General features: G+C 43.0%; 1 protein-coding gene across 1 annotated transcript; it reads left to right on the plus strand.

Annotated features, from left to right (window-relative positions):
- Positions 1–4,317: 4,317 nt before the first annotated feature.
- On the plus strand, positions 4,318–15,296 carry LOC108444003 (the record flags this gene model as incomplete). Its single annotated transcript, XM_017724953.2, has 5 exons — positions 4,318–4,414; positions 12,132–12,452; positions 12,534–12,668; positions 14,184–14,345; positions 15,007–15,296. Coding segments are annotated over 5 exons (885 nt in total), but the record flags the coding sequence as incomplete, so codon positions are not given.
- Between the last annotated feature and the right edge of the window lie 9 nt (positions 15,297–15,305).

Here is a 15,305-nt window from a genome sequence, read left to right on the forward strand (position 1 = left end):
GTTGATTTTTTAAGTTGGTGAAGTAAATTTTTTTATTAACTTTTTTTTATTCTCTTTTATTTCTATTGCATATGTTGTGACTTATTGCTATCTTGTGTCTTTTAAACTCTCAGATATAGAACAGCAGAAGAGTTGACCTAAAACTTTCATTGCTTTTAAATTCTTTTTGAACATTTTTGTTGAATTGATGGAAATACTGAAATTCTTCAGAACTGAAAACTTGGTTAGTCTTTCATTTGTTTGCATGTTTTATCTTGAGGATTTTTTTTTTCAACGATGATAGTCCAGGAAGCAATTTCTTCTTTTGGTAATGCAGAGAAACGTCTTGCATTTGGTGCATCTCCAGTATGTCTTGTTTTTGCAGCCCTTATTTGTGCATCTTTCTGCATGTTTGCAACCCACCATCTCTGGCATGTGCATGGCTCCATATTTATGCACATCTTCTACAGACATCTTCAGGATCTTTCCCGAGTATGGTAGAGGCCATTAGCACTGTCTTGTTGTCATACCACTTTGTGATAGCCAGCTCAGGACTATTTCTGACCACCATCATTGATGCTCCTCTCCCTTCTTGTTGCAACTGTTTGTCACAGTAAGCAGACATGGCTTTGACACTCTGTACTTCATTATGGTTCCAGTTGCTGGAAAGCCTTTTTCCAGCAAAGCATCCATGAGACTGACTGATGTGAAGTACCAGTCAAAGAACAACTGACTTCCTGTAGGTACAGATTCAACCATACATAGGACTGCTGCTGCCCCAATACCCAATCTTTTGTCATTAAACATATTCTTTCCTTTGTATACTTCAAAGTCCAGCATCAGACCATCTGGAGAGGCAAGGACAAACACCTTCAAGCCAGTCGGTTATAGCTTGCCTGGAACAAACTGCCTAATTGGACAGTGGCCTGTGAAAGGAATGATTTGCTCTTCAATGCAGAGCTTTCCTGGTTTTGAAAGCCTAAGGCAGCCTTGCTTCGCTCTGTCAAGGAGTGGCCTGACTTTCCAAAGAATGTCTGTGTTCTTTGTTTCCTCATTCACATCAAGGTCATTTACAATTTTCAGTGAGTTTCTCAGTTTGAATCTCTTGTTACTGATAATTGGCACTTTTGTTTTTTTGGCCAAAAACATCTTGATTCTGGGATAAACAAGGCAGGCCATGTGAACTGATATGCCAAAGAAGATCTTCATTTCCTGTGGACTGGTGTTCAGAGAAACTCCTGTAGTCTGCAGCTCCCTTTGATTTGTGAATGTTGCCAAGTCTTCAAAAACCTTCCTATCAATGTATTGGGAAAAGTACTGAATTGGACTCCAATCTGCACAAACTGTAGGGTCATCTTGATAATCAGGAGGCCTAGGTAGCACAGGTCTGAATCTGTTTTGGTGGAAAAGCAGAATAAACAGTTTAATGAAATTTAATTAATGAATTATTATTAATTTAACCTCCAAACACTTTGATCTGATACATATCAAATGTAATTTTATTCACTTTAAAACTCCAACCAATCTGATCACAATGTAATGTAGTTAAGTCCTTTCATTTCCTTCAAAAAAACTAACCACTCTGATCACAGTGAAATATAGTTAATAGTCATTTTATTGACTGTACTTTCTGTTGCCAAGTGCATTTTGTGCTGCCATTAGTTCAACAATGCAGTATTTATATATATTTTTACTGGTTCTAAGTATTATTTATGATAATCCTAAAACTAAATAAAACATACATGCTAGTCCTGGCCCACAAAGGATGACGGCTCTGTGATCTCATCTGATGAGCTACCTGCCTCTTCATTAGAACTCTCTACCTCTTCTTCATCAGGTTTAGTCTGAATCTCCCTCAATTATTTTGTACAAAATCTTCTCTGCCTCTGTTCTGTCTCCTAAAACAGTGTTAAAACATTAGTGAACGTGAAAGACATGAAGATCATCTTAGTGTCCATTATAGTGGACATTTATAAAATGGTTATTATTTAATTTAAAAAATATATAAACTGTTCTCAGACCTCATTAAACAGTTCCTTACAACCTCAAAAGCAATAAAATATGAATCCTACCCCAACACATGTGATATCACTGGAAAGCCCAGGATGTCCTCTTTAAGATACAGCAGGACTTGTTAGGGTACCTCTAATGAATAAAATGATAATTGCAGAAACAAAGTGTCCACTACAAAGGACATACAAATGAATAGGTGGGGTATAATAGTTATTTTATAAAATAGTTTTAGCTATTTTAATTTTATTTTAAAAAGTTATGCTGAGTAAGTTATTTGTAATTTGATACATTTCAGAATTCTTTTCTTTATGGCACAATCCCATTTCTCATTTTTACCCCTACCTCTTGTTTTCAAGTGTCACCTTGCCCTGTGTGACTGAGTTATAAGGGATAGTGGTTGAAATTTAGGGAATCAAATGCTTCTCTCCTTCTCTATTAAATATATGTATGATCACTGTATTGCTTTAGCTTAATGTTGTTTAGACGTATTATTGGCATTTTCATAAGCATAAAAAAACTGTTAGCAGTATGCTGATGTTTTGGTGCTAGCTAGCTCCATCTCCCATTCCACCTTAAATAGTGCAGAAATTTGTTTTTGTCTCATAACACTCAATTTGGATTCCCTGAAAAACCTCCATTTGGAGGGTCATGTAGCCCTAACACTTCACCCTACCCCTCCATCTCAACAAAAGTTGGTACACCCTACCCCTAGACAAGAACACGCATAAGGGAGGGATAGAACCAAGTGGTAGGGGGGCAGGGTAGTGAAATGGGACTGGACCTATAATTCATTTCCATAATGTCTGAAGGCTCAATGCACTTTATTTTATTAATGTTAAAATATTTAATGGTTGCATTTTATTATGTTCACTTCATTTTTTTGCAAAAAGTGTACACTTTCCAATGAAAAACCATAACTTGATGGCAAATGAATATTGACCTATATTAGTTATCTTCCAGTGATCAATAAAGAACACCATCACTGAAAATCAGAAAATCAAGATAATTGTGTTATATACTAAAACAGGCCAAAACGAGATCAAACTGATGAATGGTAAGAGTAGCAGTTGTAGTAGAGTGGAGATCAAGCAATTGCAATTGGGGAACAGTGTGATAATTGGGACATGAAGGACGCAGAGATGGTGTGCAGACAGATGGGATGTGGCAGAGCAGTCAGTGCCTTTCAAAATGCAACCTTTAGTCAGGGAAGAGAGCCAACGTGGCTGGGTAACGTTGGATGTAGTGGAACTACATAACCCAGTGTTCACACAGAGGACTTGGAAAGGAGAACTGTCGCCATGAAGATGCTGGAGTTGTTTGCTCAAGTAGCTTGATCTCTTTGCAGTAGTACACTTATGAAAGTAGAGTGTTTACAACATTTCCGCTCATATTTCTTTAGCAGATGTGTTAAAGGGGGAGGGGGTAATATTAGTATGCTTTAAATTTAGCAACCGCAAAAGTTAAGTAAAATTTATTAACCTCTCCCCCTAATACACAATTAAAAGTTCATTTGGGGATGTGGGGGAGTGGCCCAGTGACCCAAGGAGGCACGTATTTAACAACGGTCATTTCCCCCAAATGATAAATTATACAAACAAATATTCTATACAATGGAATAAAATGATTAAAAACTAAAACCAGGCGCCTAGGTTAATAACACTAAGAGAGTCCCTCAAGGCTAAAGAGTCCAGCAAGGAGTATGGGTTGGCTTCTTCACTCCGTGGGGTTCTTCCAAGTAGGCCTGGCCTCCCTGGCCTATTACTCTGTTCCCTCGTTTCCCCCCTTCCCTGCTGCACACACCAGTCCTTAAAAAGAGATACAAGTCCCCTCCCCCAAAGCACGTATGTTATTACTGATTGATCGCCAGTCTCTCCTGATAGGGTGAAAATAAATTCAGTTCGGTCCACTATCAGTGTCCCCTGCTTAGGTTACAACATCTGAATTCAATCTTGAGCAGCATAGGATTAGCAAAAGGAAAAAAAAAAGAAAATAGAAAAGAAAAACCCCACACGACACAAGAAAAAAAATACAAACCAAATCCAAATAGTCTCAAACCATAATGCTGAAAATATGTGGAAAAAAAATTGAATTACACACTTCTTAAATTAAGCCACAGTTACATTAATATTTGCTCTCCCAACAGGTGTCTTGCAGAGCCCCACGTTCAACCTGACCTCATCACATTCTGCTGTCTCATCTGGGGAGGCTGTTCAGTTCAAATGTATCAATCTAAACTCAACCTGCATCTCTGCAAACTTCTCTTTATACAAAAACGAGCAATCAATAAAAACTCAAACGGCTGAATCTTCAGCCGCATTCAATTTGACTGTGGATTCATCACATCAGGGCCAATACAGCTGTGACTATTCATACCACAGAGAAATCACATCACCTAGGAGCAGCTCTATTAACATTACTGTGGGTGAGTGCAACAACACTCAAAAAATCATCTTGCTACAAACTACATCACATTTTAAATTACATTAAATAAAGTAATAAAAAAATATTTACTATCTTTATTTGAAATGCACTTAATGTTTGTTAGTGCTAGCGCAGCACTATCACTCGTGATACAGGCCTTAAATAAAAAAAAAATCCTGATAATTTGCTCTCAAAACCACACATTTCTGACACAATCTGTAATATATTTACAATACCTCTGGGTAATGTTTCTTATTCAGGTGTGCACAGCATTAAGACTTACAATCCCTAAATAGACTATAAGCCCTCAGTCTTAATATCTAATGCATTAAAACCCAACCAGACTTGATAGGAAAAGTTCCAATACGTTAAATATTTGTGTGAAAGTTTAATCAATATGATGCTACAGTTATCCATGGCCAGGAGTCTGAAACAGCACAAGTCAATACTCACCAAATTTCGACAATGTGTGAAATTTTTTTGCAACCCAGAGTGCTAACATGTTGCATCTTGTTTATACAAACATCCCCGGCAAGTACAGGGCTGAGAGCTGCACCCACTACAGTTACTCTGACCACATCTCTGTGATGCTCATTCCTGCATACAGACCACTCATCAGATGTGCCAAACCAGACCAGAAGCAAGTGAGAACCTGGCTGCCAGAAGCTATCTCTGCTCTTCAGGACTGTTTTGAGCACACTGACTGGGAGAAGTTCGGAGAAGCAGCAATCTCTGGTGACTCCATCAACCTGGAGAGGGGGTACACAGAATCAGTGACTGGCTACATCAGCAAGTGCATTGATGATGTTACTGTCTCCAAACTCATCACAACTCACCCCAACCAGAAACCATGGATGATTGCAGAGGTGCGCATGGTGCTGAGAACCCGCGACAAGGCTTTCAAGTCAAGGGACAAAGCAAGCCTCAGTATAGCAAGATCCAAGCTCTCCCAGTCCATCAAAAAGGCTAAGCATGTCTACTCAAAGAAAATCCATCATCATTTTCAAAACACTGCTGACACACAGTGCATGTGGCAGGGCATCCAGGCCATCACCAACTACAAGTCACCTCCACCTGCTTGTGACAGTCATGCCTCCTTTTCAGACATGCTTAATAACTTCTATGCTCGTTTTGAAGCATAGATTGGCATGATGGCGAGGAAAACCACACCTCCTCGAAGTGAACAGGTACTGTGTCTGTCCAAAGCTGATGTGCGGAGTACTCTACACAGAGCCATCCCACGAAAAGCACCACAATCCGACAGCATTCCGGGCAGACTGCTCAGAGAATGCACCGAACAGCTGGCTGATGTGCTTACGGACATATTCAACATCTCTCTCTGAGCACTGCAGTCATTCCAACGTGCTTGAAGTCTACCATCGTCATCCCTGTGTCTCCAGTTTCCTGTCTCAATGACTACTGTCCCGTTGCACTTACTCCCATCATCATGAAGGGCTTCGAGAGGCTTGTCATGAGGCACATTAAAGACCAGCTTCCTCCTTCACTGAACCCACTGCAATTTGCATATTGCCCCAACCGCTCAACAGATGACACCATCTCCACCACACTCCACCTGGCTCTCTCCCACCTTGAGAATAAAGATTGCTTTTTATAGAATTCAATTGAGCATTCAACACCATCATCCCTCAGCAGCTGATTGGAAAACTGAGCCTGCTGGGCCTGAACGCCTCCCTCTGCAACTGGGTCCTGGATTTCCTGACTGAGAAACCTCAGTTAGTCAGGATAGGAAATAACATCTCCAGAACCACCATACTGAGCACTGGCATCCCGCTGTGTGCTTAGTGCACCCCTTGCTGTTTACTTTGTTGACTCATGACTGTACTGCAAAGTACAGCTCAAACCACATCATCAAGTTTGCTGATGACATGACTGTGGTGGATCTAATCAGCAATAATGATCAATCAGCATTCAGAGAGGAGGTGTAGTGGCTAACAGACTGGTGCGGAACCAACAACTTGTCTCTGTCTTATGGCAAGATGGCGGCGCGTGCACAACGCGAGGCCCAGCGTCTCTCCGGATTTCGCTTTCTAGTAGTTATCTGTCTACTGGTTTCAACTTTTTTTTACCACAAACTGCCTAGCACACATTTCCTACAGCCGAAAGGCTTTGTTGAACATTGGATTCACCTGCAACAACGGAGTTTTGGAACCATCTAGAACTCCCTCGGGAAATCTCAGCAGTACCGTGGGCAACGCAGCCTGCTCCCCCAACGGAGCGCAGCCGGCGCCGGCGCGCAGAACGCAAACAAAAGCGGGGTAAGCGAGGGGGGCTACGTGCTAAGCTAAGGCTAAGCCCCCACCGATCGGCGGTTCCCAGCTTGTTTCTTGCCAACGTCCGGGCTCTAGCGGGCAAAATGGACGAGCTGCGACTATGGACCACTACACAGAGATGGATCAGGGAGTGTAACGTCATGATTGTGATGGAATCGTGGCTGAACAGCGACATTCCCGACACCGCGGTGGAGCTGGACGGGCGCAGCATGTTCAGAGCGGACAGAGTGGCTGAGGACTCCGGCAAGAGCAGAGGGGGGGGTCTGTGCATCTATGTAAACAAACTGTGGTGCTCCACAGAAACTGAACGTCGGTGTTCTTCTAACTTAGAATACCTGATGATAAAGTGTTGCCCCTTTCATATGGCTAGAGAGCATTCAGCCGCTATTACTGCTGCCTACATCCCTCCTGATGCCAATGCTAAACTAGCTATGGAGGAGCTGAGCTTGGCAATCAGTAAACAACAAACTGCGCATCCAGACGGACTTTTTATTGTTGCAGGGGACTTCAATCATTCCAACCTGAAATCTGTACTGCCAAAATTTAATCAGAATGTCTCCTGCCCAACAAGAGGAGACAAAACCCTGGATCATGTCTACACAAATATCGCAGAGGCATACAAGGCTGTACCCCTCCCCCACCTGGGGCAGTCTGATCACCTCTCATTGTTCCTGCTCCCGAAGTATGTGCCACTCATCAAACATGTGAAAACATCAACAAAGACTGTTAAGGTATGGCCAGAGGGGGCCATCTCTACACTACAGTGTCAGTTTGAAAACACTGACTGGAGTGTGTTCTCCTCTCAAGCCACCACAGAATCTCACACAGATTTGGACACGTACACTTCAGCAGTCATGAGTTACATCAACTCATGCATAGACAACGTCACTTCTGTTAAACAACTGAAAATCTTTCCTAATCAGAAACCCTGGATGAATGCAGAGGTTCGCCTACTGCTGAAAGCACGTGATGCTGCTTTCAGATCTGGCGATGCCGAGGCTTACAGCTCAGCCAGGGCAAACCTGAAAAAAGGGATTAGGAAAGCCAAGTACACCTACAAACTGTCTGTTGAGGAGAACTTCCACAACTCTGACCCCCGCCGCATGTGGAAGGGCATTCAGGCAATCACTGGCTACAGGCCTCCATCCCTGACCCCCTCAGCCAGCAGTGCCTCTCTCCCAGATGAGCTTAATCAGCTCCACGCTCGTTTCGACCAGAGGAATGACCAACACAGCACATGGAGTGGTCTTCCCCACAATGAAAGCCCCCTCACACTTTCCACTGATAATGTACAGTCTGTACTGAGCAGGGTGCATGCACGCAAAGCTGCTGGTCCAGATGGCGTTCCTGGACGTGTCCTCAGAGCGTGCGCTGGACAGTTAGCCAAGGTCTTCACCGATATCTTCAACCTATCACTGGCCCAGGCTGCTGTTCCGGCATGCTGGAAGACATCCACCATCATACCGGTGCCAAAGTGCTCATCTGCTGCATGTCCTAATGACTTCCGCCCAGTCGCACTCACCCCCATTGTGATGAAGTGCTTTGAGAAACTGGTTCTCAACCACCTAAAGACAGTGCTCCCACCATCCCTGGACTCCCACCAGTTTGCATACCGTGCAAACAGGTCGACTGAGGATGCAATTTCCACTGCTCTTCACTCTGCTCTCACCCATCTGGATGAAAGGAACACCTACATCCGCATGCTGTTCATCGACCTCAGCTCTGCTTTTAACACGGTCATCCCAACTAGGCTGGTCACCAAGCTCAGCGACCTGGGAATCAGCACCCCCATGTGTAACTGGGTTTTGGAATTCCTGACAGACCGACCCCAGTCTGTGAGATTGGGCAGTCATATGTCTACCACCATCACCCTGAACACTGGTGTGCCGCAAGGCTGTGTGCTGAGCCCTCTGCTCTTCTCCCTGTTCACCCACGATTGTGTTCCTCTGCACACATCTAACATCTTCATCAAGTTTGCAGACGACACCACAGTGGTTGGCCACATCAGGAACAACGATGAATCGGCCTACAGGGAGGAGATCCAGCACCTGACTTCCTGGTGCACCACCAACAACCTCATCCTGAACACAGGCAAAACCAAAGAACTCATCGTGGACTATCGGAAAACCAAGGGCTGCACACATTCTCCTGTCTTCATGAACAGATCAGAGGTAGAACGTGTGTCCAGCTTTAGGTTCCTGGGAATCCACATCTCAGCAGACCTTTCATGGTCCTTCAACACCTCCCATCTCATCAAGAAGGCACAGCAGCGTCTTTACTTCCTGAGGAGACTAAAACAAGACCAGCTGTCTCCTCAGATCCTCACAAATTTTTACAGATGCACCATCGAGAGCATACTGACCAACTGTGTGACCGTGTGGTACAGTAGCTCCACTGTGGCAGAGAGGAAATCCCTGCAGAGGATAGTAAAGACTGCTCAGCGCATCACAGGCATGCAGCTCCCTGCCATCAAAGACATTCACCACCAGCGCTGTGTGCACAGAGCACACAGCATCATTAAGGACCCCTCCCACCCCAACCACAAACTGTTCAACCTACTTCCATCCGGGAGGAGATACAAGAGCATCCGGGCCAGAACCAGTCGGCTCAGGTCCAGCTTCTTCCCCTCCACAATCACTCTGCTGAACTCCACACCTCGCTGATAACACTACCACTCATACTGCACACAGCGGACTATGAACACTGCCTTTCATACTACACTCACCAATCAGAGCTGTTGTTTTATTCATTATTATTACCATCGCACAAATGTAACATTCTACTCCCATGTAAATAACACATCGCAACAGTTATTCTATACAGTGTACATCTCCAACATGTTCATGTATATATCTACACACCTATAATCTATTTTTTTGCATATCTATAAGTAATTTATTCTATATACTGTAATGTTGCACTATGCCTATTTATTGCACACTTGCACACTCTCTTTTTGCACTATTTGCTACTATTTGCACTTCTGGTAGATGCTAACTGCATTTCGTTGCCATGTACTTGTACTGAGTAATGACAATAAAGTTGAATCTATCTATCTATCTATCTATCTATCTATCTATCTATCTATCTATCTATCTATCTATCTATCTATCTATCTGAATGTGGACAAAACTAAGGAGATGGTTGTTGACTTCTGAAGAGTGCAAGGTGACCACTCCTCACTGAACATCACTGGCTCTGCTGTCGAAATCGTCAGGAGAACCAAGTTCCTCGGCATCCACATCACAGAGAACACCAACTTCATAGCCAACAGAGCCCAACAGCACCTCTACTTCCTGTGGAGACTGAAGAAGGCTCATCTGCCCCCTCCCATCCTCACCATGTTCTACAGCGGGACTGTGAAGAGCATCTTGAGCAGCTGCATCATCGCCTGGTTTGGGAATTGCACCGCCTCTGACTGCAAGTCCCTACAGTATATAGTGAGGACAGCTGAGAAGATCATTGGGGTCTCTCTTCCCTCTATCATGGACATCTACACCATATGTTGTATCTGGAAACCCACCAGCATTGTGAACGACCCCATCCATCCCTCACACTGATTTTTTTCACTGTTGCCGTCTGGCAGAAGCCACCACTGCCATCTCTGCAAAAGCTTTGTTCCTCAAGCAATCAGGTTTTTAAACTCACAAGGAGTGATCTGAAAGCCCCCCTCACACACACACACACACACACACACACACACACACACACACACACACACACACACACACACACACACATCTTTTTTGATACTCTACTATCTGGAACATTGCTGCTAACATTGTGTTTACACTCTTTTACTACCTCAGTATCTACTGTGTTTGTGTTTGTTATCTGACTGTGTGGCCCACAGATCACAGCATGTTAATCTTTGCACCTTGTTCTTAGTACCTCATGTCCAGAAATGAGTGCTGTGTCACTGCTGCACTGTCCTGTCTGTTTACTGTGTCTAATGTCTGTTTAATTTATCGTATTTATTGTATTCTTTCTAGTCTAATGTTTTGTTTGCACACGTACATCTACACATTCGCACTTTGTGCTTTTTGTTCCTTGCTGCACTTTGCTGTTCCTGGAAGAATGTAATTTCACTCCACTGTGTACTTGCACATAAATGGAATGACAATAAAAGACACTTGACATTGAATTAAAATGGTACAAAAACAACATATCAAATGTTAAAAGTAAGTTTTTTTTTAATAGATGCACATATGGAGCAGATGGTCCTGGTGGAACATCTCACAACTAATTTAATAATAATAAAATAATAAGGCTAATTGGCAACAGGTCAGTGGAATGATTATATAACATGATACAAAAAAGCATCCCAGAGTCTTTCAGAAGTAAAGGGAAAGGTGTGAAAGACTGCACAGGCAAAGAGTGTAATAACTGAAAAATAACATTTCTCAACGTAAAACAGAAAAGAACTTAGGGATTTCATCATCTACTCTTCATCTCATTGTATCAGTAAAAGATTCAGAGAATTAGCTGAAATTTCTGTATGCCAGGGATACTTACAATATTTCATCGTCTTCATACTTCCTGCACTTTATTTTAATTATGTTAAAAATATTTGGTGTTAGTATTTCCATAAATGTTGTATTCATTTAAAGTTTGTTTTTCGCAAATGTGTAAATTTCCATGCTAAAAACTTTAAATTGGAGGCAAATCCAGTCTCTCACTCTGTCTGGGTGGATGGGATTCCAACCAACATCCACTCAGCACAGCCCTGGCGTTTATTACCTGTGTCAGTATTGGCAATTTGGCTGTGTTCAGAAAGCAATATTTCTATATTCCTCCCATAATGACATTATATCCTACTGCAGAAAGCAGATTCCACAGGCTCTGTTCGTTTGGCCACTGATCATTTTCCTTCGCTTTGCTTCTCGCTGGTGGATTCCTCATTTTTTATGGAAAACATTCTGCTATCTAAAAGCACAACCTTAGTGTTCTCCTCCAAGCATGTTCATCTGTCCAGTGAGATTGTGTTAGCAGTAAATCAAAAAGATGCTGTCTCTGAATTCACAGGAGTTAGAAGAAGCATGTATTAGGCTTCACCCTCTTAGCACTGGTTGAATTGTATGATTGGGAAGACTTAGGTGAGGGGTAGAATTGGACATGGCTAAATTGGGGAGAAAACTGGGGGGAAAAAATTACGTGAATAGGACTTGACAGACAAAAAGATGTGCACAGCTCTGCAGGTAGTGGAGATTGCTTGCTGATTATTTATTTGAGAAGGTCACAGCACATATCAGAGTTTTCACTCGGACAGTATAAAATCATTTGGATTAACTGAAGTTTGTCATGGTTAAAAGCAGTTCTGTTCATTTCTCTGTTGAAGGTGTAACACTTGGAGACATTTGGAGTGTCTGTAGTCAAATCTTGACTGTCAGTCTGCAAATCTCTATACAAATTCTTTTTGTTTTCCAGTGAATTTGCTGCAGCCTAATATCACCCTCAGTGCTCCTGATGGATGGTTCCACTGGTGGCTTCAAGGATCTGAGGTGATCAGGGGCTACAACTTCTCCATCACCTGCTCCATTGAACCACAGTATCCAGGAGGCTCCTTCCACTTGGAGTTCAGTGGAACCAGAAACAGAACTCAGTCAGCTGTTAACCACTCAAACACCTTCTTCTTTCCCAAGGCAGATTTTGTGGACCAGGGAAACTACAGCTGTGTTTATGAAGTCACTGTGTCTTCACGCACATTTAGCTCTCCTACCACTGAACTCTTGGCTGTCACTGTGAAAGGTACAGTAACACACAGCAGTGTTTGTTTGATCATTTGTTCCCGTTTAAAGCAAGAAAGTCTTTAAAGTCTTTCTTTCACAGTGTCACCAGTTCCCTTCATCGGTTCTGGGGTGGCAGCAGGACTGTTACTCATACTAGTGCCAATCATCATTGTCTTGATAAAGAGATGTCAAAAACGAAAAGGTCAGATGTCTGTGAAGATGGATCACAGCGTTTGTGAGTATGTTTTGTTCTGAATTAAACTCTTAATCATCCATCCATCCATCATCGTTGACCTCTAGTCCACACAGGGTTGCGGTAGCAGTTGGGAGAGCAGAGAATCCCAGATGACCCTGTCCCCCGCAACTTCCTCCAGCTCAATCCCGGGGGCCCCAAGACGCTCCCAGGCCAACTTGGAGACATAATCCCTCCAGCGGGTCCTAGGACGACCCCAGGGTCTTGTCCCAGTAGGCCGTGCCTGGAACACCCCCACCGGGAGGCGTCCAGGGGGCATCCGGATCAGATGCCCGAACCACCTCAACTGGCTCCTCTCAATGCGGAGGAGTAGCTGCTCTACTCTGAGCTCCTCCTGAATGACCGAGCTCCTCACTCTATCGCATAGCGTGTAACCCACCACCCGACGAAGAAAGCTCATTTCCGCCGCTTGTATTCGCGATCTCGTTCTTTCGGTCATTACCCACAGCTCATGACCATAGGTGAGGGTTGGGATGTAGATCGACCGGTAAACAGAGTTTCGCCTTTTGGCTCAACTCCCTCTTCACCACTATAGGCCGGTACAGTGACCGCATTCCTGCTGCCGGCTGTCCCAGCCTACAGCCGATCTCACGATCCCTCTTTCCGTCACTCGTGAACAAGACCCCAAGATACTTAAACTCCTCCACCTGGGGCAGGTCCTTTTCCCTTACCTGGAGTGGGCATGCCATCCTTTTCCAGGCCAAGACCAGACTTGGAGGTGCTGATCCGTATACCAACCGCTTCACACTCAGCTGCAAACCGCTCCAGCAAGCGCTGGAGGCATCCATGTGATTCCGCCAAAAGAACAACATCATCCGCAAATAGCAGAGACGCCACCCTCCAGCCTCCACACATAATGCCCTCCTGACCCCGGCTACACCCTGACACTCTGTCCATGAATATCACGATCAAGAGTGGAGACCCTGGTGGAGTCCAACGCTAACACTGAAAGAGTCTGACTTAATGCCGAGTATACAGACACAGCTCTCACTCCGGGAGTACAGAGATTGGATAGCCCGGAGTAGTAGCCCCGGCACCCTGTACTCCCGGAGGACCTCCCACAAAATATCTCGAGGAACACGGTCATAAGCCTTGTCCAAGTCCACAAAACACATGTAGACTAGGTTGGCAAACTCCCATGCCCCCTCAGCAATCTGTGAGAGGTTGAAAAGCTGATCCATTGTTCCACGGCCGGGACGGAATCCACATTGTTCCTCCTCAATCTGAGGTTCAACTGTCGGTCGGAGTCTCCTTTCCAGCACCTTTGCATAGACTTTCCCAGGGAGGCTGAGCAGTGTGCCACCTTTTTAGCCTGTCTGTACCTATCTGCTGAATCGGCAGTCCTTCGGGCCAACTCTTAATCATTGTTAATTAACAAACTTTGCTTTTTGTTCACTGGTGTTCACATAACATTTCATTGTTGTGTGGAGACATTTGCTGCCTGGTTAGCCAATTACAGTTTTAGTATCAAAGCAAGTTTATTTTTTCAATCTGTAGGTGCCAAGAACACATACGGGACTGCCAGAGAGACGACTGACATGGATTATGAAAATGCAGAAACTATTTTTCACCAAAGCGAAGATTCAGATGATTGTGATACGGACTATGTCAATATGGAGGGTAATGTAGGGAAGATGGAAATGGGCAATGACTTTGCAGGTAAACAAATTTATATAAGTTGTGCAGGGCAGTATAGGGAATAACACCATTTCAACAATCAACCAGTCACCAATTAGCTGTTTGCTTCTTGATAAGATGGATAGATAGATAGATAGATAGATAGATAGATAGATAGATAGATAGATAGACAGACAGACAGACAGACAGACAGACAGATCACTTTATTAATCTCAGAGGGAAATTTACACATTAAAACAATAAAAGTCTCATATATATATATATATATATATATATATATATATATATATATATATATATATATATATATATATATATATATATATATATATATATGAATATATACATATATGAAATATATGAATGGGTGAATTTGACTATGGCAATGATGTTGTCCGTACAGCTGGAGGAGGTTCATACTGAGCGCTTACATAATAAACTTTATGCTCATTTAAACCATTTACAGTTTACTGCATTGATCTGTAATGATGAAGTGAAATCAATCACTTTGAAATTGGATTAATCTTTTTTAATCACCCTGTATATAAGTACATTTGACATTTGAAGTGGCTTCAATGAAAGTGTGCTACTGTAACATTTGGTTAGCAATGTAAATTTCTGAGTGTAGTTTGACACAATCCTTCCTAATGTGCCAAAACCACATGTGCTATTACTTACACAGGGAACAAGATGGATGATGACGTAGGTGATTACGAAAATGTAGCAGTCACTGTCCACCAGAGGGAGGATTTGGATGCTTCTGACGAGGGCTACATTGACTTAGAAACAATGACCATGGACAATCAGTTTAATGATGAAAAAATGTTGTGTAAACATGGAGAAGTATGGTAAAAAAATTGTTATCCAGTATCACTTTAATTCAAACTTGAAGTGCTCCTTTATTCATAAATCACAAAAAAGGGAATCAAAAGTCACTCATCACTGGGTACAATGAAATCTGCCCAGTCTAAAAAGGTGGTT

The sequence above is a fragment of the Pygocentrus nattereri genome, chromosome 14 (assembly GCF_015220715.1).
Source record: "Pygocentrus nattereri isolate fPygNat1 chromosome 14, fPygNat1.pri, whole genome shotgun sequence".
In the NCBI taxonomy this organism is placed as follows: domain Eukaryota; kingdom Metazoa; phylum Chordata; class Actinopteri; order Characiformes; family Serrasalmidae; genus Pygocentrus; species Pygocentrus nattereri.